Below are 24,624 nucleotides of genomic sequence, written 5' to 3'. Positions count from 1 at the left end.
CATGTGTTTAATAGTTCTACTGAATATTATCACACTGTTCAGAATATATGCAGGACAACTTTTCCCTTCCCTTTTTATTTCCCAATACGAAAAACATATTTAAGACAGGGCATTTTGAAAATTGGATTATCACATACCTTTTTATTGGTCTTTTTAAAGGATTAAGAACTATTTTGTTAAAAAAATACGAATTTAATCTGATTTGTAAGGCAGTGTACAGACTGAACCCTGCTTAATTCAGGACCAAACACAGAACCTGAAAACAAATGGATTTAGTTGATTTAACCTCATTGTAATTACTGTCATGACAAGATAATTTTTTAAAACTAAGTTCAGAAATTGTCTTGTTCATTTACCATTACTGTGTCACAATTTTTTGGTAAGTGGAGTGAACAAAGTACTTGTACCTACTACCTTCTGCAAATTATCAGTGAATAGACTTTCTGTCAACAATCAACCATGTTAAATTCAAGGTTATCATTGATTTGGAAGCGTTTTGCTTGCCCACTTAATAAGGGTAATGAGGGTAACTTTAGCACCTGGTAAAATTGGACAACATATATAGGTAGCACCTACTTTGAACATCTGTTCCTTTTGTTTATAGTTGTTGGCAATAAAAGAAGTACCAAAGTTTAGGACAGCCAACTCTGGATGGGAGGGAGCTTTTAAACAATATAATCTGTTTTCACGTAGGGGGAGATAAAGAATAGTTAGTGTGGTGTATTAGGTATCTGTGCCTAAATCTCTAAAAAGAAACACAAGTGACTTGCAAACTTCTATCACAATTGTTCTGTTTTGTTCCTCTACTGCATACAGAGGAGACCCAAATTTTTAATAGTGTTTTTACCTGCATTTTTTCCTTCTAGCAATAGTTTAGTCTTCCCCATTTTGTAGGAGATAATTTGGATGTGGGGAAACTTATTTTGTCTGTACCTTCACTGAATGTGTTGGAGGGGTTTGAATCATTTAACAAACTTCTTTCCCTGCATCATTAGTCCATATGAAACAAACAGCATTTCAAAACCACTTCACTAGATCTCCCTCTTTCACCTAGTAAAGTTACCTTTTCAATTGTCTGTCACTGTTGTCAGTGGTTTTTTTTTCCTCTAGTTACTGGTGTCTTTTGTGGCAAAACAAGTCTGCCCAAGTTGATACAATCTGTGTACCCTATGCTTGCACAACTACTCACCTCCACTGCATGCTGGTGGACTGTAGGTTATAGCTGGGATTCACTGAACTGTTTATATACTACTAAAAATAGGCAGTCACTTTCAAGTAGCATATTGCTGAGGATCTTGGGTCATGTCTGGCTGTAGTGCCTGCTAAACTGTGAAGGTGGTGCTTTGCAGAAGCTTGTAAACCTCAATTCTTCATCCTTTTCGATGCTGTTTCCAATAAAATTACTACTGGTTTTTGTTACTGTAGTGTCTAAGCATCTAACAAGTTGATGCTGGTAAACAACTGCACTAGTAAAGCCAAGCGGCAGGTTTAGCCTTGGAGGTCATACAAGCCTAAAAAGATGCAGGCCCCTAAACCTCAAAACATGGCTGAACATGATGTGAGAAGACAAATCTCATGAACTGTCCAGAATTTTGTCACCAATGTTGCATATAAAAACACAAGTAAAGGGGAATTGACAAAAGAACTATTGCACTAAGACGCAGGGTTGTAGACACCTATATTACTAAAGATCTCATGCAAATGTCCTTTGCAAGTTGCTTTTTTCAGCAACATGAGCAGTTATCCTTCCATCTTCCTCTTACCCTGCTCTATTACCTCTGAATTCTGGCTACATGTTCCTGCCTATGCCACACAAAGCTAAAATAGGGAAGGGATCCAGCTAAAAATACAGGGCCTTTTCTTGACTGTATTATCATTTTAGTGGGCCATTAATATCCTGAGCTGCTTCACTATAAAGCCTCCTATGCCCAAAGAGCAAGATACAGGCTTGGAGGTGTGATCAAGGCCTGGAACAAGGCATTTCCCTGCTTAAGCGTATCTGCCATAAAATATAACACATATCCTCATGGAAAGAGCGCTGATTTATTGTAATGGGCTTCGGCAGGCTTGTATGTAAACCTTTAGTTTTCAATCTTTGCTAAGTTAGCATTTTAGCTAAGCCAAAGGGTAGCTGAGGGCCTTCAGATAAAAAAATGCTAGCAAAACAGGGAATGGGGCAATGAAGGGTGTTAGAACGTTGCAACAGTGATGGACAGCACTCACCCTGTAAAATTGGACCCTAAATACTTTGAGTGAGTGCTTGACTAGTTACTGTTCTCTGACAAGTCTAATTAAAAAGTGTAATTCAATCTTGTATGAATTGAAGGTGATATCTGTACTCTCACAAAGTTGATAGTAAAAGTATCAGTGATTCATAGCTAAACTTCAAGTATATCTCCTCAAGAATATTTTCTCAAGATGAGAAAATCTTGCAAACAGAATGGAAGCTGTAAACCTCGTATCTGGACAAAGAATATTTACTAATTTAGTAAGTGAGGGAAAAGTTGCACCTGAAGATTTAATATTTGCAAGTATATGGCATCTTAAAGGGCAGAAAAATTAATTGGAAGGTCTGTTCAAGAAGAAAATCTGATGCTTTGGAAAACCACTGAAAATGACTATATTACAGCCAAGTCAGAGGCCTTCTGCAATTTGCCAGCCCCGAAAAATCTGAGGGAAAACCACTCCAAAAAACCAAACTCCACTGAGTAATGCAAGCTTGTAGGCTGGCAAGAGAAATGTCTCAGGCTGCACCACTTAAGAGTACTAAGATTGCAGTTGTTAAGTTTGGAAGTGAAATCACATTACTTACATAGGCTCGCTGAGCTCCCCTTATAACTTTAAAAAACATTCTTTTTCTCCTTTTTAGTACCTATCCATTACAGCTGGGTTACTTCATCTTATTTTCAAAACCCAAAACATTAAAAATGTGTAACTTCTCCACAGTACCAGAAGATGGAGCTGCTCAGAGCACAGACTTGCCTGTCATTCCCTCTCCCTTCTGAGCAACGGCAGGTGCCCCCGCTCCCGGGGCCGGTACTCGGGCTGCCGCCTCCGCCTCCTCGCAGGCCCCGGCGCGGCAGGCACGGGAGAGCTGGCACCTGCAGGGAGCAACGGCAAGGGAAACGCACGGCCCTGGAACCGGCCCAGTAACATCAGACGGCCCTTGCACACGGCCGACAATCCTTTGCGATTCCTCGGGAGGAAATTCAGCCCCATCAGCCAGTGCTGGAGTTTCTCCAGTCCACGTATCCCTGGTTTAATTAGTAAAAGGCAGCAGTACAGGCGCCTGCCAATGGCAGCAACGTGGCAGGAACCAGGCAGCCCCGTCGGGAGCCAGAGTGCAGCACTAGGGTGTAGGTTAGGAAAAAGTCACAATTCAAAAGAATTGTGATTTTTTTTTTTGGTGAAAGCAACCCTCAGGTATGCTTTTGGCCCATATCCCCATGCTCCCAAGCTACACATACAACTGTGTGAGGTAATACATGGCGCTTCCTACTCCTCATAAGGTGATTTAGCTCCCATTTTAGCTCCCCCTACACATGTGCACCTTGCCCAGCAATTAATTCTTCCTGTCTAAATCAACTCTAGAACCCAGATTTGTAGAAGCCCTGTTATCTCCATTTTATTTCATAAACTTAAACTCACCTGTGTTCCTCTGCCAGCAACTGGAATGCTCCATATCCTTCACATCAAAAAACTGGGCAAGATTATCTTCGCATCTTTTCAAATGTGTTTGGGGGTTGGGTTTTTTGGGGTTGGGGCGTGTTTGGGTTTTTTTTGCTACCTTCCTTTCCCCAACCAGCCATTAAGGAAAAAAAGGGTAAAAGCAACATCTCACTTTGCTTTCTAATCAACTTTGCCATGTCTGACACAGCACACTGGAGAGACAGCATTGCTCCAGCAGCTGCTCTGACTAGCTCTTGTCTCAGGAGGGAAGAGTTTCTTCTTCCACACTGGCTCCTGCTGTGGACAAAATTACCACTCACAAGAACAATATTAGAACTAAGAGCACTGAAAGACTGGCCTTCTGGAGGTAATGACACTTGGCTAGTTTTTGGGTTGTTCTGGTTATTGTGAGATGCAGTTTACCTGCGTATTTGATATGTACAAAAAACAATCAGGTTCTGCCAGACCCTTCAGACTGGTTTGACAACTTGGAATCTGTATTTTTTTTTTCCCTGACCTTGTCCATACCAGACAAAGGGGCCTTAGCCATCTGTGACAGTTAGTACTTTGTTAGACATCAGTATTTCTTGTATCACTGCTATTTTGAAGGGACTAATTCAAGCCTTCAGTAAAATGCATTTATGTACCATGATAAAGCAAACAATAATGAAAAGTATGATTGAGAGGAGGAAGAAAAGGAAGGAAAAACTGGTGCAAAAGAAGGGGAAAAATATCCAACATGCTAAAGAGTCAGATGTTTCAACACCTCAAATTAATTGTGTAGTTGCCTCATTTCTCATATTCCTAGCATCCAAAAAAAAAGTTCCAAGACTTTCAACTCCCACTCAGTAAGAGGAAGGGCCTGAAACATTTCAGTTTTCCTAGAATTTGCATCAGACCCCTTAATAGAACCTGATGCTTTAAAAAATTTTTCTGCCCAATGCACACCACATTCGGTAGCCAAGCTTTATTCATGGGTCCAAGAGCAGCATATCGAATGTAATTTCTTACTCAAGCCCCCTGAAAATACCACTCTTGACAAGGGTGGGAAAGATAGATTGGGACAAGGTGATGTGCAAAGTTTCATTATATTGGACTCAGATTGTCTTTGCCCAGACTTTAATGTAAAGATTACTCAGATGAGCAATGGACTCTGAATTGTTATTACTGGCAAAACCCTAACCCACCTTTTACACAAGCCAGGCCATTGCCCTTGTAGCATTCCATTGCCTCCAGTACATAGTTTTACTGGTGTATGTTGAAAACACTGAGAATAAACCAAGCAAGTACAACCCTTAACAGCATTTGTTGCTAATTCCTGATGCATTTAGAACCAATTTTTGTTCTGCTTGCAAACAGATGAACCAAAGTCTACAGATTATTTACAGAATAGCTGCAGAACAACTTCTAGATTATGTTGTTCATGAAGCCTTTAAAAAAAAAAACAAACCAAACAAAACCAAACACAAACAACAAATGTTCACTACTATCTACACTGTAGGATTGAGTGATCAGGTTAGTTACAGTTGAGAAACAAAACAAGCCTTTTGCTCAAGTCTGTATGTAATCTGAATATTCACACAGAACTATACTCCTAGCATTAGAAAAAAAACAAAAGCCAGTCATGCATGTACTGAAAAATACAAGGAACAAATTGTGTCAGCATAAGCAAATAAAAGAAAAAAACCACTCATTCTTCAGTGTTTTGCTCTCTGTAGTTAAGCTGGCCATCTGATACACTGAAATAAAAACTCTTGTATACAAATATTACTAGACTGACTCCCCAGTGCAGTAGAACTTACCCATTATTTGAATATAGAAGTTGATGCTACACAATGAAAAATTTCAGCTACTGGTACTCAGGATTTCCTGTCATTACAGTAGAATGAGGAACAAATTTTTAGGAGTCTTGTGCCTGTCCAAGATTTTGAACTTCTGGAACAAGAGCTCAGTTCAGGTCTTTGACTTCTGACAGGGAAATCACAAAGTTAGTATATCTAAACTCTTAACAGACATGACAAAATTGTATCTTCATGGGAATTTAATCTCTCTCTGGAGAGCAGGGCTCTGTTATACATTGTTACTAATATACAACATACATAGGTCGCTATTATAATTGCTTTAGCCAGAAAATAACTATTTTAAAGAATGCCAAAAAGCAACAGAAGTATTTTTACCTACCCACAGTGTCTTAAGTGACAGTCAGTGACTTTATCAAAGAGTTGTACTGTGTTTAAGACTAGCATACAAATTATCACTAACTAATGAAGAGGATGTAGAATTTATCCTCTGATTTTCTGTAATCCAAAAAGGGAGAAGAGCCAGTGGTGAAGTGTTTCATCTCCTTTTAGTCTAAGAAAGGGTCACCACCACAGCTAACGAATTTACTGACACATAGCCATATTAATGGAATATGATACAGATTTCAATACTATGTCATGCTGGTACTAAGAGATATCTTATCTTTAGCAACATAGTAAAAAAAACACCTCATCAGGACTAAGTTTCCTCTGGCACTAATGGCAAGCAGTAGCTACAAACATAGCATTAACTCCAAAGCAAAAAGCAAGCCACCTGGATTTCAGCTCATAGCAATAGCCAGTAAGAATATGCATAACAACCTACTTCATATTGTGTTATCTGAAGACAAGGCAGCTTTCTAAGCACATGCACCAACCCCAGGGACTGCTGCTTAGAATTAAGAACACAAAATCTAGAGCATACCTTGAAAATATTTAGAGAATTGAGAACAGTTGGTGAGAATATAACAACCTGAGGGAAAGTTTATTTACTTCTGTCAATTGTGACATTCTTCCACAGCCCATCAAGTATCTTGTCCCTTCCACAGCTCAGTATTACAATGAATAAACTGCGTAACAGAGAACTTGCTTCTAAGATTACAACCTTAAGAGTACTCAGAGGCAAGTATCATTTTAGTAACAGACATCAAGTGTGATCTTAACCTATTTACAGGAAGATTGAAGGACTTGCTTCAGTTCCTCTCTATGCTCTGATTAACACTACAATGACTGCTCAATTACACCCAAGAATTTTATTGACTTTGTCTTACTACACTTCAGAGTAAGCTGCAACCTTAACCTCTCATTCAGATCCCATTGCTCTTAAATGGGGCTCAAGATCTTTACTACTTTCTGACTTCACTGATACTACTCATTTTATGGCAGAATTTGAAATATGACACATACACATGCTGTAACTCAAAAATGTAGTGGCTAAGCAGAGCTCACCTAAGCCTGAGTATTTAATTATTTAAAAACATCTGAAAGAGTTTAACCAATGAAATCTTCACCTCTACCAAACAGAACCTTTCCTTGAAGGTAATAGGCCTAATTTGTTTTTAAGTACCTGCTTTTTTATTTAAAGTCCAACTGTAACTTCCTCCTTAGAAGAGGAGATGGCATTTAATTTGTCACAAGCAGTGTTTCATTTTAACCTATCGGGACTACCAATACAATCCACATTACAGACCAGCCACCTCTTCAGAACAAGGTGCCCCTTTTAAGGATTATTTCAAGGAATGGCACTGCTAGAAATATGCATATTAACAGCTACTGATCCAATGCATGGGTATATCAACTTTGGTTAATACGTAATCAGCAATTCATCAAAAGGTGCAAGCAAAACCCTACTCACACTGTCTCCTGGGTTTCTGTTACATATTGAAAACAGTTAATGACTGTACTCAAAAGCTCTGGAATTTACTCTGGTTAGTTGTGCTGACAGTAATGCTACTTCCTAGAAACTTAAACCCCAGTTACAACAGAAACCGCCTTGGAAGTTGCTCTTAACCTAAACTAGCTTGAGTTTACCAGATCTTGTCACTGGGGTTTCTTGTAGCAAGGGTAACAAGACCTGGGCTAAAAATAAGAGAGGAGCTTAGCCTAAAACTGCAATGAAATCATGCTTTGGGTTCCTACAGACATACAATTAATAAAACAGAATATTTCAGTTGGAGGATTGAGCCGTATTTCCATCCATACAGCAGACAGGCAACAGAAAAATAAATTTTAAAATACCCATTAGCAGCAGCCTCAAAAAGCATATTAATTTAAGCCTTTTGAACTACAGAGGTATAAGGGGGCAGAAATATGAAAGCAGACAGTGGCCGTTGCACAGAGCTGATTTTTTGGGGTGACTATCACCATTAACGTAACATCGCAACAGAATTTGTGATTCACCTGCTAGAACCCATGTTGGTTTTTAGAGGTAGATACAACTATGAAACAGACATGCATGCTTTTCAGGCAGTTAGTATTTGTTTTATTACAATTTTTGTAACTGTTAGTATTTTCATATCTGGACATCTTAAAAGGAATTTTAGATTTACAACTTCAAAAGACACAGAATTATATAAGTCTTGATGACAGCTACATCTACTGCACTGTAATCAACTTTGTTGCCCACCTTCTGTGTCCCGCTCTACATAGCTTCAAACGAATTGAAAACCAAGACTGACGTTCACATTCAAGTTGCAGGAAAGCTCAGTATATGGAAAAAACAGTAAACGGTAACTTGCAGTTCAACTATTTCAGAAATCAAGAAGAGCATACACAGAACTATACATTTTATCATTTTATTAGGAATAATTCCAAGTGGGTTATGAAGAAACTAATCCATTGAGTTTGATGAATTTTCCAAAATTTCTTTATGAAGATATGTTCACCAACAAACAGTAAAACTTCAGCAGAACTATTATACACTGGGCAAAAATAGTCAGGCTGATACCAAAAAGCAACATGCAACATAAAAACCCAAAAAGATACAATATAAAGGAAGACAATCTGCTGAATATTAAAAACAACCTCAACATGAGCTCTTCGCAACCAGCACAGAACTATTCTACCCATCAAATCCAATTCACACAAAGGCAAGTTGGGCTGACAGAACCCAAGGATTAATAAAATGTTCCTCAGTGCAGTAGATTTGTATAGTGTTTTAGAGCATTTCCTCGGCTGGAACAAGCAGTATTAGGAATTCTTTTTGGCAAGGGAGAGAAATAAATACATACGGAATGCTACATTTTTAAATCAGCAGACTGTCTGAGGAATGAAACAGGGCATCAGTAAACTAAAAGTAGCAGGGAGGAAAAAAAATTTAAAAAAACATTAATTTATTTGGGCTCAAAAGAGTATTCAAAACAGATCTTAAAGATGTCACAATAACTATATTCAGGCATTTAGGCTAACAAGGGGAGTAAAATCAGAAGATACACTTTTTCCAAGTTAAGGAAATTTTTACCCAAGCATATTGCTACCTTTGCAACATGTAGCTCGGTAAACAGTAATTGGCAACAAAGTAAGTTGAAACGCTGTAATATCCTGCCCAAATATCAGTTCCAGATACTGTAATAACCAAGATGCAAACTAATTTTGTTGTAACAAGCCTAGACCACTTATATCAAACATGTCCCTGGTGAAAGAGTCATCCAGTTTGAGTTAGCGTTTTGACAGTTCATTTGACAGCCAGTCAAGTCCCTCATACAGACCAGTTCCTTGCGTAGCACAGGTAGCCTGGACATACCACTGTTAATGCAGAACACAAAGATTAAATTTAAACACTGACAAAATGCTAGTTAAGTTACCACAACATGTGACACTCAGATACACACTCAAATAGTGTTCTTTAAACACTGTTTTGTGCCATAAGTAGAAAGTTATGTTCATAATATTGAAGAGATGGTATTTTTCTAAGTTTTGAAAAGCTTATCTAAAGTGGATGGGATTCAGATGTTATCCAAAAATTCAGTATTTGGACTACCAAATACTAGAACACCATTTAGTGCATCAAGAAACAAATACAGAACTCGCATTTGGTTTATATGCTGAAAACTACCTTCTTGTTTTTGAAAGACCATTCTTCAGGAAATGGACATGGAATTATCTAAATTAACAGAACTCTAAAACATCTTCTATGGATACTATCTTAGTGTATCAACATACAGACATTAAGCGAGTATTACAGAAGGATAGATGGTTTATATAAGGCAACCCTATGTCTCAAAGGCTTGTGCAGATGGAATCTAACCATTCAGGAGATACTTAATTGCCTCACATTTTTGTAGTGGTGAGAATGCAGAATGCATTTTCTCCCCTAGAATAGCAAGTATTGGGAAAACAGGAAAGCCCACCACATACGTTGCCAAACATGTTTGACAACTATATTCCACGGACAGACTGGAATGTTTCTATTTTTCTAGGAAAAGGTGAGAGATGAAACACCTGCAACAGCTGTACACTTCTGGGATTACACTTCTAAATCACTGATTTTGAACAAGGACCTTAAACTATGCACTACAGAGCTTAATAGCAGGTATGTGCATCTTTCTACAGAAAGAGGTGAAAACTTCCTCTTCCTTTAAATGGAGATTATGTTTATGATACATAATAAAGGCAGACAGGAGATCAGCAACCAAGAAGTTTAGCACTTACAGTTCTGTTACGCAGAGACTGAAGACCTAGTTTATCTGTCATTTCACTGATTGCCATGGCATTTGGCAGATCTTGTTTGTTCGCAAACAGAAGCAGCACTGCATCTCGCAGCTCATCCTCCTGAAGCTAGCAGAAAAAATGGTCATGTTATTAAATTAGCTCAGTTAAGTACTTAAATTACTTCAACTAGCACTAAAGAAACCTAAATACTGATTTAAGGATTATAAACATTTTCATTCTTGCTCCTGAAGTCACTAGCAGGTACCAAGTGAAATTTAAGTAGTACCCAACAGTACGGAAATATTCTTTCACTAGGCAGTTTAAATTTACCAGCAACTTGCTGCTAAAATTCTTAGCACCAATCTGTTTTGCCAAAATTCTTTCTTCATTTACTGCATTTCTACTGAGGTTTTACGAAGGAAAGAAAGGTTCCTACTTTTTAGTATTGTAGTTACAACTCAGTACACTATGTGACCCAGAATTACCAGATGAATACAATATGCACTGTACAAACTCCCTAAAATTTTAAAATCCTAAATCTCTTAGGGAAGCTGACACACATCTAAAAATACGACAAACTATAACAACCATATTTCAGAAGGTCATCAATATTTACCATTTTCTGCAGCTCTTCTGCTGCTTCCTGGATTCTCTCTCTGTCATTGCTGTCTACCACGAAAATGAGGCCCTGTAAGAAATTAAGTACTTTTGAAAAGCCAGTGTAAATATGCAGTACTATTTTAAAAACACAAAACCCCCATATTGAATATTGTGACTGTCCCCTCTCTTAGGTAAGCAAATATGACAGAAAACTGTTTAAAAAAACTCAACATGTCTGTCTGAACAAGTACGTAGTAAGTTTCAACTGCAAAATAAAGCTAGGCCTTCTAAATAAAACAAGTTAAACACCGTAAATGTCAGTTTATAGATTAGTGTGGGATTCATTAGTTTGGAGGGGGAAGACACCAGCGAAGTTTTCAAAGCTAACTCTTCCCCCCATTCCTTTTCTCATTGCAGCAAGAGAGTCACAAGTGCTTCACCATTTCATGTTTCACTAAACACCCCACGCCCTGAAAGGTCTGAATTTGTTTAAAAAAAAGTTTTTACCAAACAGTATTTCCAACAGTATCTCTGTTATTCAAGTGTCCTCCTTACACACACTATTTACTCTTAAAATTTCAGTCCGAAAACATCATGTTTTTATCACTCTCTAAGAAAACAGAAGCATCTTTTAAAGGTATTTAGTAACAGGGTTGAATAAGGAACTGAAATTAAATATTACTCTATTCACAACAGTGCTTTGCTAGCTCCTTTTCGTCAATCCAGACTTCTCCATTTTTTTGACCAATCACATGCATTATGCTGCACAGAAGTTTCTTGGAAAAAAATCTATATTCAAAACAGGGGAAAAAAAAACCCCAATAAAAAACCAAAACACTCCTAAAGTTCCCTAATACTAATAAGCAACTTACCTTACTACCTGTGAACCAAAAGAATCACATTTATGTCACCAGAAATGACACATCAACATGAAGCAGACAATTTCTAATCAACTGGTAACAAGATCTTTTACGGTATTTTTAGATATTCAGCATACTAAATACACTGATATAGTACAGTAAAAACCATATTATTTTAAGTCTGACTGGAAAAAAGCATACATAGAAGGGTGTTTAGACAACATAAGCCAACACCAGTTCAAACAGATCAAAGCACAGATACAGCAAAGCTGAAGAGTTCCTCAAAAACAAACCAGCTGCTCTGGCACATTACAGAACACTGGTAGATCCTAAAGGACTTCATCCTTGCCAGGCCCTCATGACTAGACTTGAAGCCTTCAGGGTAAGAAACGAGCTTCAACTAGAATAAACTCTGGGTATCCCTTAGAATTTGCAGGAAGTAGTGAGGAGCCTTTCTGAAAGGAATGGACAGAAGACAACTTTCCATGTATAATGAGACTTTACAAAACAGATCTTTAACAATTGCCATCTCAGAACTCTTACCTGTGTGTTTTGGAAATAATGCCTCCAAAGAGGTCTAATTTTATCTTGACCACCAACATCCCAAACTGTGAAACAAATGTTTTTATATTCTACTGTTTCCACATTAAAACCTAAAATAAGAGTCAAACAGTTAGAAATAGTTAATGCTACTGTTAAAATGTAATTCTAATCATGTTCAAGTTATTTACTTCCTAAGTTATATTTCTCCCAAATGTATATAAAATGGCTTATCAGAATTGAATTGCTAGAGCAAGCAGAAAATTATGTGAAGCGGGGGGGGAATCAATCAATAAAATCCAAGTACACTGCCTTTGGTTCAGCAAGTCTTTCAGCCACAAACTGCTAGAGGTTCATGGTGTTTGGGGGAAGTACCACTACTTAATTGCTTGCTATACGCCTGAGCATCTGCTACTGGCCACTGTCAGACACAGGATTCTGGTCTAGATGTATCTTTGGTCTGACACAGTTCTGTTACAGCAGTACCTGAAAGACATGTTTGTCTTGATTCTCATACTAACAGCAAAAGATAGCAAATCCCTACACCCTTCAGAAGCCCGCCTGTACAACACAACTTTAGAGTAACAAGAATGAAGACATGAGAACTGGCTGTCTTACCAATAGTGGGAATTGTGGTGACAATTTCTCCTAGTTTCAGTTTATAAAGAATAGTTGTCTTACCAGCAGCATCCAAACCAACTAGAATAAACAGAAAATTTTATTTAGTTCACAATATGAACCACAACCTGCTAATTTAAAAATGTGCCATTTTACATGCAGAGTATTAGGGGTTTTTTTTTCCTGAGAAGAAAAAACTTTTTAAACACTCTTAAGTAATTGCTGATATACTACAGTATGTTTCTCCCACGTCCCACCACCACCTCCCACGTCCCTAGGAGGTCCTAGGTCCCCCCTTAGGTTACCCCTAAGGGCTGTAACTCTTCTTCAGGTTATCACTTCTATTCACTGAGATCCACTAAGATGCTTTCTGTAGGAGTCTCAACTTTTGATCTTTATAGAAGGCCCTCTGTACTGAAATTTGCTCTTCTGTTTCTAGAATAAAACTTAGCTTACACTGAAAAACAGCAAGCTTATATGGTAAATGTGTGATCCTTAAAAAAAACCTACAAAAACAAATAATAACAATAAACCCCAAACTGAAGCCTCAAAGACATTTTTTGACAAGCATCACCAACACCGCAGGCATACTCTATAGTTTTCTGTGCAACTGCTCATTGTTAGGCATTTCAGAAGACATAGGAGCAACTCAAAATACAATTCTTTAGGTTAGAATCCAATGCCTAGCACATAAGCACTTAAATAAACAGTAGGTACTAAATACTTACCACAGCAACAGTTTGAATGTCTATTTGTGAAACTTAAAATAGTCAATAAAATTTTGTCCCAACAAAAATAAAACCCCCATCAAAGAATTAATTAAATAATACTTGCACAAGAAACCAAATGTTATCCTTGTTTGATAACATTCTTAAGTGTTCTGAGTTAATTTTCTACTTAGTGACTGTGATAGACTAAGCTTTAAGTGGTTTGATGACTTGACTATTAATAATACAACTGTTTCCTTAGCATTGCAGTAAAATGGCATTTGACATTACCTACTTATTCAGAATGAAACCAGGCTCTTGAAAAGCCTCCTCCTTCTCAAGACACAAACTGCTGTTACAGCAAACTAATTAAAAAACCTATCCATAATTGTCCTATATTCTGATACTGTGAACAGGTTTATACATGCCAGTGCAGTTTCTTTGGCATTGTCATTGCATGTTAAAAAAAAGCTGTTCTCATTATTAGTATCATGAAACAAAGGGGGGTTGGGGGGGTGGGAGGGGAGGAAACCATACCATCAAAACCAAAGCTCCTTGAGGAGTAATAAACTCCCAAAAGGCTCAAGTTAAAATTTAACAGTTTTAAGTTTGCTATTGTGTAAGTGTTGGTCTTTTTTAGAACCATACACAAGCATGAACAACAAAAAAAAAGACATGGTGCAGCAGAAGTCTCACAAGAGCTTGCAAGTCATGAAACTTGTAAATGTTAGCATTTTCTCTACACCAATAAAGCGTCAGGTAGCCTTAGAAAACCCTTTAAGCGAACTCTGAAACCCTCAAATACTCCATCGATGCCGAAACCCAAGATTTTTAATAGCACAGTGCTTGAAGCCCAACACTATTCTCACACAGCTCAGCTTCAAGTGAGCATTTGTAGGATGCCTAGGTCTTTATAAGAAAGCATAATGTACGTACGTGACACATATGTGATAGTTTTCCATTAAGATTAAGATTGTTTAGTGAACCACTAATTAAAGCTACACATACTCACAAGCTCTTCTCCCACCTCCCCCAAAAAAACCCAGTTATCAGTAGAACAAATACTGAAAAGATTTGTTAAAAATCAGCAACAAAAGGAAAATGGCATTATCTACACAAGTGGTTTTAGTGTGTTTAGGGGTTGTACTAAAGATACAGATAAAGACAAAGAAAAAAGCTAACCTCATTTCAAAGAACATACACAGGGTATTGAGAACCATTTGAAAATACGACTCAGAGTTAAGAAGTTAGAAACTAGTCAAGAATTATAAACTATTTCCTAAATTTAAGAAATTATTGTCCCAGTTATCCACTCTGCTTTTCTGCCAAGACCCACCACCACCTCAATGGCATTGGCAGAAGGCTACATCAGCTATATAAGTGCAAATCCCAGAGACTTTGCTTAAATCCACTCTTATCCACAATTCTAATTAAGCTGTTGGACTTTGCACTGAGGCAGGCTGAATTATGGATATGTATTTTCTTCTTCTGACTCCACACTTGAGACAGCAGCTTTTAACTGAGGGAAGGCAACTTCTGCAAATCACCATGACCCTGTTTGCAAAAACTGCCTCTTTTAGCCAAATTCTGAACATTATCAAGTCTAAACAAGCAAAACTCATCAAGAGCACAGCCTCCATTCATACTTCTTACTCCAATTTGCCGTTTACCACCTTTTTTAGAAGAAGAAACTTCAGAGCACCAAATCACATTTAGTCTTTTGAGCAGCCAGGAAATGTGTCATGGTTTAGCCCCAGATGGCAACTAAGCACCACGCAGCCACTCACTCACTCCCCCCACAGTGGGATGAGAAAGAGAATCAGAAGAGTAAAGTGAGAGAACTCGTGCATTGAGATAAAGACTGTTTAATAGGGAAAGCAAAAGCCATGCACGCAAGCAAAGCAAAAGAAGGAATTCATTCACCACTTCCCATCAGCAGGCAGGTGTTCATCTCCAGGGAAGCAGGGCTGCATCACACATAACGGTTACTTGGGAAGACAAATACCATCACTCCAAATGTCCACCCCTTCCTCCTCCTTCCCTCAGCTTTATATGCTGAACATGACGTCATATGGTATGGAATGTCCCTTTGGTCAGTTGGGGTCATTTGATCCAGCTGTGTCTCCTCCCAACATTTTGTGCACCCCCAGCCTACTCACCGGTGAGGTGGGGCGAGAAGCAGAAAAGGCCTTGACTGTGTATAAGCACTGCTCAGCAGTACAAAAACATTCCTGTGTTATCACCGTTGTTTTCAGCACAAATCCAAAACACAGCCCCATACTAGCTGCTCTGAAGAAAATAATTCTATCCCAGCCAAATCCAGGACAAAGTGTAAATACTGCTTTTAGTAGTCCAAGAATAAACACATGTTTACATTTGCACTGGACACTAAATGTAAATCTATCAGCTATTTTGTCAAAGTTTAAGTTGGTTTAACTATCAAAATTAAAACCTAAGTCTTAAATCCCCAAATAATGTCAAGTAGATGTCCAGTTCTACATTTTCATTCTGATTCCACTGTGTGACTGACCACTGACAAGACCAAGGTATAAGAATCTCGATGTAGGGTATGATGGTCAGCAGTTGTACCACAAAGCACTAAGATTACAATAAAGTACAAATGGGACGCACAAACTTGCACTTGCAACCATTTATCTTTAAACCAAGTCAAACACCTGCCTCCTCTAGCTGGAGAAAAATTATCTACAATGCTTTCTGTTGCTGTTAAAACCACTGTGGTTCTAACCTCTTTACTCCTCTTAAGAGTGTTTTATTCACAGTCTGTCAGTTGTGTTTCTAAATCTCAAGCTTGCCTCCTAGGAACAGAACCCCTGTGACCACATTACATTCCTCATTTACCAACTTTCTACTTTGATCATTGGTGGCTGAATATCAAGTTGCCTCAGCTAGCACAGCACAGAACTTCATATAAACTACAGACGCAGAAAAACTGAGAATTGACTTTTTAAATGGAATCCCCATTAAGACCAATAGATATTGGTTGTCAGATTGAGGTTTCCATAGTTTACTACAGGATACAGCATGTTGCTGCTTCCAACATGAACATTCCCCATAATCAGAGAAAGAAAAAAAAGCTTCTGCTGTATTTAACTGATTCATGACATTCACGTTACAAACAAAAGCCAGCTTAATAAACTTAAATTAACAAAACCAATTTACTAAGGGTTTTTATACCTTCCCTTTTCTTTTACCATTATACCAGTTCTCTCAAAACTTGTCCTATTTATCCTTTACATACTATTCCTCTTTCAGGTTTAGTTTCAGGTAAGTCTTTGGGGGATATGAAGTGGTCATTCTCAACACAGCTTCTCAAGAAAACAAACACACAAAAAACCCCAACAGCATGGAAACCAACAGTGGTCAAAAAAACCCCAAACAAAAAACAACTAAATGGTTTTGCGCTGTATGGTGATACAATTCCCAAAGAATCTGATATTTTTTTCCCCAATGTATTTAATAATTACCTTTGTAGTCGAAGGTCCTGAGTAGCTATTATCTCAGTTAACACTTGCACAACTACACCAAGACACAGAACACTAAATTATGATACTGAAAGGTACACAATGAATCAATAACTTCTCTTTTTTAAGCACAAGAAACTATGAGCGAAGAGCTTTAGAGACAGGTACATGTAGGGTTAGGACTCAGTTTTTCCACTCTAATGCCCTGGTTGCCTAGTCTAACTTTAAAGTCATTCAATCCTATCCTACAGTTATTTCTTTTCCCTTGCGTTACTTGCCTCTATAAGGCAATGCAGGAATTATTTTACATTGACTTCCTCAGAATCACGTTAACTTAGTATTTCTGAAAAATAATTGTACAAGTGCAGTTTAAAAAAAATAAAGTTCAGTAACAGCATGCCATGAAATATCCACCTTTTACCATAAATGTAGTTTGAGAATATAAAAGATAGCATGTCATGTTTGCTGTCGGTAATGCTACCTGATGAGAAATATTCAAATTCTGCAGAATTCAATAACACAAAGTCTCCCTTAAGAGCTAAATTAGTTCTACTTCATCTTGAATTCTACAGAAACAGAAGAAAGCTGTCAAAGGGAAGTTTGAATTATAAATTAATCATCTGTTCATGATCAAGTCACCCATATAATATTTTCCCCTAAGTATTTCTCTATAAACACCTTACCCCATAAAATAACTTCACTGTTATACTACTTAAATGCTTAGCCTTGTCCAGCCCATTTTTAAGTCACCACCCTAAGGAAAAGTTTAATTCAGTCCCAGTATTCATTCAGACATCTCTCCTCAAGTGCCAATACACAACGTAGAATGCTATGATGAGCTTCTTTTCCATGTTACAGGTATAAACTAATTATGTGATCTCCAATTTAACATATTCTGCTTTTAAACATCCAATTTAGGTTCTATGATACACTCTCATGACAACATAGCAAAAGTTTTACCCTCTTATACTAACATGACAAATACGGTGCAGTCTCATGCTCTGATCCCATCCTGTAGTTGAATCTAATCCATGCCTTAAAATAAAATTAAAAAAAAAAAAGCAGTTGAATTGCTTGAAAGTGCAGCTCCCTAACTCATTCCTAACCTAAACTTCAACTAGCTACCTACCAATGAAGAAACTAAAGCCTTGCAAGGTATTTTGATCTGTATAACATTGCTTTCCTGTTTTCATTATTTTGCAGAATGCAACAGAACTACAAAGACCACAGATACTATCTCATCCTACAGCAAGCTCATCTGAAGATTTCACTTCGTTCATTTAGTGTCATATGAAGAGTCTGGCTGCTAGGAAGACAGTCAAATCACTTCCTTGAAACCAACAGATATATTAAGTTGTCTCAAAGACAAAAATTACTTGGGTTATTTTGAAATGGATGAGAGTCTCTAATTTCAAGCAACAAAGATACAATAAAAATTACTGTGATGTAATAAACAACTCTGTCATCACAAAATGTATGGAGAACATGGAAAATTATAATTAAAAAAAAAAAAAGCTGCATTTTGCATCTGCTGTGCATACCCAGGCACTAGGTATGATGAGTGGTGTGCCAAGAAGTTTCACAGTTAGGACCTGGTCCCATTGCTGGCTATATTGAAACAAGCACTTCATGTAACTCCTTAGGACAAGCTCCTTCAGTCTGTGGCCATGAATCTAGTTCCATTCACTTTAGTAATAGCCTTTGAGAAATATTTGGCAGTTAAGATTTGTTTGTACATAAATCTTGTGGGGGTGTGTAACGGGGGTGGAAGAAGGCAGGGAAGAGCTGAAGCAGAGGAGGAAATACCAAACGCAGTATGTGCTTGCTTTGACCTTTTGAACCATAATCTTAACGTGAGAATCTTCAAGAGCTGGTGGCTTCAACTCTTACACAGTCTGTTTCAAGCGAAACGCAGCCTAATTCCAAATAAATAATTATGGGCTGACAGTAAAAGTAAGCACGCACTGAAAAAGCAACCTACGGGGTTTTATGATTTTGTGCACGGGGTTCAGGAGAATTCAAGTGCACAGATGCTATACCAAAATCTCCTTTCACAAGCGTCAGAGATACAGATGCCTTAGTTAGCGAAAATCGGCCATTATAGGGCAATTTCTTAAGCTCTGGGTGTTAAACGCATCGGGCTGTGCCACATCCTGTTCGAAAAGCCCCACGGCCCGGGCGGCAGCGGCGTCCCCGGGCCGAGAGCCGCGCCGGCAGCGCGGGGGAAAGCAAGGCGCAGACCTCGCTCGCCGCCGCGGAGAAGGGACACCCTCCCGGCCCTCCGCGTCTTCCCCAGCAGGCGGGCGCCGGCGTCACCTACTGCAATTTGATCTTTGTTCTACGTTTTGCTCCGGCTCAGCGCAAGTGGGAAGGCAGGTGCAAGGAGCCGGGGCCGAAGCCTCGCCCGCCGCAAGCCCCGGAGAAAGCGGGGCGCGGCACCTCGCCGTCCAGCGCTGCCGCCACCCCGGACTGCGGGACTGGGGCGGGGGAAAGCACAGAAGAGAAGAAAACGAGAACACGGCGGAGGAAAAGGAAGGGCAGACATATCCCGATCCCCACCCCCTTCCCCCACCGCCCCTTCTTTCCCCTCCGCGCATTCACTTCCCAACGACCCCGCAAGCCCTGAGGAAAGGGGACAGAGACCTGTCTTGACCCCCCACGGCCCGTCCCTCACCCCTCCCTCCCCCGCGCCCGCGGTCCCCTCTCGCCAGCCTCCCCTCCCCCACCGCCAGCGGGACGCGTCCGTGAAGGAGCGGGCGGGCGGCTGGGCCCGGCGGCGGCCGCGTAGGGCGCAACGGCTGCGGCGGCAAGGCTGTGCCGCTGTCGTCCCTTACCCATGAGGATGCGCATCTGCTTCTTGCCGAAGAGGCGTGAGAAGAGTGAGGAGATGGTGAGGCCCATGGCGGCTCCGGCGCGGGGCTGGGCGGCGGCGCAGGCAGCGGGAGGCGCGCGGCGAGGAGGGCGGGAGGGGGAGCGCGGCCCAGCGCCGGTCTGCGCTCACGGATCCCTCCGCGGGCGAGGAGGCAGGATGCCCAGGTGCCGGGAGGGGGGGGGGGGGTGGTCGCCCGGCAGCGCCGACTTATAAGGCGCAGGCGGCAGCAACGACAGCGGCAGCTGCTGCTCTGTAACTGGGGAACCTCGCTCGCTCACTCGTTCTCTGCCACGTCACGCTCGCCACGGCCGCCCCGGTTCCAACGCGGACAAAATCACGTCACACTCGCCACATCCCCCGACCACGGCACCACCCTCCGCCACACGGCCCGAGCGTCCAATGGCAGCGGGGACTACTACTCCCAGAAAGCGCTGCGCCCGCCCCGCGCCCCGCGCGCTCTAACCACTGCTGCTAACGCATGACGGGGGATGGAGTTGCAGGTTTCCATCCCACCTCGCCGCAGCTTCCGGCCGCCCCGGGCAAGGCAGAGCGCGGCATGCCGGGAAATGTAGTCCGCCGCGCGCCGAGCGGCTCACGAGGCGGAGGCCAAGGCCCACACCTGCAACACCGGCCGGCCGGGGCCGGAGGGCCCCTCCCCGCGCGCCCCTGGCTCACGCCCAACGCCCCGTGCTCCACCTCACTGCAGCTCATGCGCTCGCTGTGCTTAAGCTGAGGCGGGACAGCCGGCAGGCTCTTCTCCTGAAGGGCCAAAGGACAGCTGAGAGCAAGAGAGAGTAGGGGCTTCAGGGAGCCCACAAATGCACCCTAGTAGCAGCAGAGCCAGATAATTAAAAACAACCCAAACTCTATCACAGGAACACTGACGACCGCAGGATTTCCGCGCCCCCCCCCCCCTCCCCCCCTTGTTTCTATGGCCTGGACCCTCTGCAGAGTCCCAGAGGCTGCAGTCAAGACGAAGCAGCACGATCTTGGCACCAGAACAGCATACGGTGTCTTGGCCAGGAAGCAGCAGCAGCGAGAGAGAGAGAGGGAAGTAATATGGGAATAAAACTGAAACAGCCATGGTTTATCAGAAGTATGCCATTTTTCTGAGAGGGGTGTTTGATTTCACAACCAGCTGTAACAGCTTCTTTCACAGCTACTGTAAAAATGCTGTAGTATGGTAATAATTAAATTTCAGGCAACGTAAGATGAGCTGCATTTAATAGTGAAGTGACTGAGCTCTCTAGCCCAAGGAAGCATTCGTTCAATCAAAAGCCCTAAAAAGGCAGTTATAGCCTACCTGTGCTAATTAGAAACTATATCAGTACACAATAGCTAGCATTTTTCAAACAGCAGCTATTTACTTATTCTCTTTTGACCATTTAATGGTCTTGATCAAGAGACAGTCCTGAATCAGATCCTAACAGTAGGCTACTGTGAGCAGGACTCAACTTAGGCTGTTCTTTTGTTATGTGTCATGTTGAGATCCTACTCAAGTTTTAATTACTTTCTTTTGAACCAAAAGTCTGGTTTTAAATTAAGGTTGGAAGTTATATTTTTTATAAAATTTAACTTTAAAATAAGTCATACCTTAACTTAATCCAGTTAGTGCCCAAGATGTTAATATGATGCTGATCAACTATTACATTTCAATTTCCTGATAGTTTTGAGGAGTCTAGTTCTAGGCTTGCAATACTTACCCATTTTCTCTTCAGAGCTCTTGGTATTTACGCCTTTTTTTGGCCAGGAAAGTTAAGCTTCCCTGGACTTAGCTGAGGAGAAGATATTTGAAGGACTCTTTTTTTGAAATAAGTTACTTTCTAGACTTCCAAGCCAGCATATTCTTATTATAGCTAGGTCATTAATAGATGCCTTTCATTATTTCAGTTGTTTGAGTACAATCTAACAAACATTTGCTTTCAACATTAACTAAGTGGTTGCTCTGTATAATCATACATAACTATTATACTTTTGACTTAATTCTCCTGTATTCAAATCATGGATGTTAACACTATTAGCTGCACCTTTACCGTATTTGACTACACTTCAGCTCGTGTTTTTGTTCTGGGCATTATTTTTAAATTGTTTAAAAGAAACTTGAGAATTCCCAGCACTTACGCATGTCCAGTTTACTCTCCTGTTACACTAACTGAGGCTGTCTTAACTTCTTCTGATTACCTATTTGGGGCCCTTTATCATTAGCATTTCTTTACTAAACAGCTGCTACCACCTCTTTTCTAGGACCCTTTCTAATTATCCAGGTATTCTCTCCTTCACTTCGGGACTTCTTCACATTCTGGTCCAAACAATATGCCTGTGTGTGTATACATACATACATATATTTTTTTTTAAAGGCAGATGAAGACTGAAGCAAAGTTACTGAAACTAGTAGGTTTTCTGCACTGTCCTCTAGCCATCAAGCCTCAGATGAATGAGGGTTAGTACAAGCTCCTTGCCTATATTTTAAGCACATTAAGTTTAAAAAAAACACAAAACAAAAACGAGGGGTGGGAAAATTCCAGCTCACCAAGCTGGCAACTACTTTATGCAGCTGATGCAATTCCTCTGCTGTAACACGATGAACGGCTGAAGCATCCCTAGTCAAAATATGCATGCTCAGTGTAAAAGGACTGCAGGGAGACATGACAAGATCAGGAACCTGCAATGAGGAAAGACCATTCCTGTTTCAGTGACTACATTTTGCCTAGACGTGTAGCTAAGGGTTAAGGTCCTTTTGAACCACCATTTCTAAAAAGCATTACAAGTCACTGACAAAGACAGCAAACCACCTAGTATAACTTTTCTTTTTGCCTTTCTTTTGAACAAGATCCGAATTCTGTTTAAGCATCTAGTTTTTCAGGATTTAAACTAATACCAACTCCATTAAAGAAACCTGAATTGCGCTTTGCTTGCAGTCTACTTCCCACTATCATGTTTCTCAAGGGCCTCTCAGATGTGTACAGCAAATAGACTGAAGATTGGATAAAATTTCTTGGGAAGCCAGTCCCTGCCATTTGATTTCTTGAAGATCCTGCAGCTCTGTCACATTACAGTCATGATGCATGATCACACTATACCACCTCATCAGGTATTTCTGGTCACCTAAGGGGTACAGCTTCATAAAGTCAGACTAAGCAGCAGTCTCTACAAGCTGCTGAACAGCTTTGCTTACACAGGAGAGGGGAAAAACAAAAAACAAATCACACCCACCATCTAAATGATGTAACTTCCAAAGAAATAAATAAAAATCAACCCCTTTATTTTCTTTTACAAAAATACATATTTGCAGTCATGTGATAGTTATCATAGTTGTTACGAGTTTACATGGTTCCAAGAAACTACACAGTGCACCAGGTTAAATATTTAAGATAAATTTAGTATAAGAATGGCCACTTATTAATTTCTGGATTAGAAATGCTATTCATCAGGGTGTGCAAAAAACCTGCAAGTTAGAAATTAATGCTGAAGTGGTGTAGTTTAAGTAACGTAATAGATACATTACACTTTTGGTCGTGAGTAACTGTATACAAACCATAACAGTATTAAAATACGTATTTTCATAAAAATACCATTGTGACACCTTATATCTAAATAAGACATTTTTAGAAAGATGGCATGAAATATTTATCATACAAAAGAATATTGTTATAGCAGAATTATGTTGCAAGTTTTTAAAAATTCTATCAAAGCACTTAAAAGCAGTTTTGTTTTTTGGGTTGTTTTTTTTTTTTTTGAACTGTGATCCACTTGACATAAAAGTGTACGCTCTGTGTACACTATGGCATTAAGTTTATTCTACTTGAAACTGGTGTGCTGGTCAAAAATACAACGCTGCATGTGGAGCAGCTGTGTTCTTATATACCACTGAAACTTGTTCAAGAAGATAAACATCACATTCCTGTTGCTTAATATGCAAGAGGAAACTACTCTTTATGCATGTCTGCTATATGCATATACTGAGAATAATTTCATGCTACAATCTTTTCTTGCCACAGTTTGACTTTTCCATAGGTTTTTTTCAGCTGAAGCCAGCATCTTCTCCCTCCAGCCCCACTACCTCCTGAAACACCCTACTAGTTTAAGTAAAAAAAATAAAATAAAAAAATAAAAAATTTGTAACAGGAGCTGACTGCTATGATCTCCAACTGAAACAGGCTGTATATCAGCTAACTCTACTGAAATCACTGATTTTAAAACCCATGTTAGAACACCACTGTGTTTATTTCCCGTGATGAACACTGCATACTTACATTTACACTAGTGATCCACTTTAAATCTTGAATGTCAGCAGTTTAAAACCACCCATTAGTATACAATTACTTTGTATTTAAGGCATGTGAGTAAGAGCACCCTAATCAACTGACATTGAATGGAGGAGTCTTCTCTTCAGGAAATTTTTGTCAGCTGCCCTCTCTTCTTTAAAGATGCTAAATTAATGTGGTTTTGGAAAGATGGTAAGAAGGAGAAAGGAAGAAAGTTAAGAACCGATATGATTATTTCAGCTGTCCCTGAAACAGTTTTGAAAGCCATGATTTACCAGTAAAATACGTCAACTATAACGTATTCTGACCAAGTCACATAATATGCCAGTTAGGCTTATCACTAGATGAAAACTCAGAGAGAGAGCGAGAGGCAATCAGATACTACCCCAACAGGGCAGTACAGGATTAATATTGCTTACCCCTGAGTGAACAGGACTGGGTACAGCAGCACCAATTAGAAAACATTCTGCAATGCCAGCACTGCACTGTGGTCCTATACTGTGGTATAGTTTCATAAGCCCACAGATTTTTCTTTAAGAGCACTTATTTCAAACGTTATTAG

The 24,624-nt window shown here is 39.9% G+C and overlaps 1 protein-coding gene across 1 annotated transcript; it reads right to left on the bottom strand.

Moving 5' to 3' along the window:
- Positions 1-9,125: 9,125 nt before the first annotated feature.
- ARF4 (ARF GTPase 4) lies at positions 9,126-19,922 on the bottom strand (the record flags this gene model as incomplete). The annotated part of the gene is made up of 6 exons (XM_082004411.1): positions 19,760-19,922; positions 12,737-12,817; positions 12,122-12,231; positions 10,735-10,806; positions 10,119-10,244; positions 9,126-9,212 (listed from the first exon to the last, which is right to left on the bottom strand). The coding sequence occupies exons 1-6, from the start codon at positions 19,824-19,826 to the stop codon at positions 9,126-9,128; spliced, it is 543 nt and encodes a 180-aa protein (XP_081860537.1). The 5' UTR covers positions 19,827-19,922.
- Positions 19,923-24,624: the final 4,702 nt, after the last annotated feature.

This window comes from Phaethon aethereus (genome assembly GCF_964289735.1).
Source record: "Phaethon aethereus genome assembly, chromosome: 11".
Lineage (NCBI taxonomy): Eukaryota > Metazoa > Chordata > Aves > Phaethontiformes > Phaethontidae > Phaethon > Phaethon aethereus.
The sequence above is the reverse complement of the archived record's forward strand: the minus strand, read 5'-3'. Positions and strand labels throughout refer to the sequence as shown.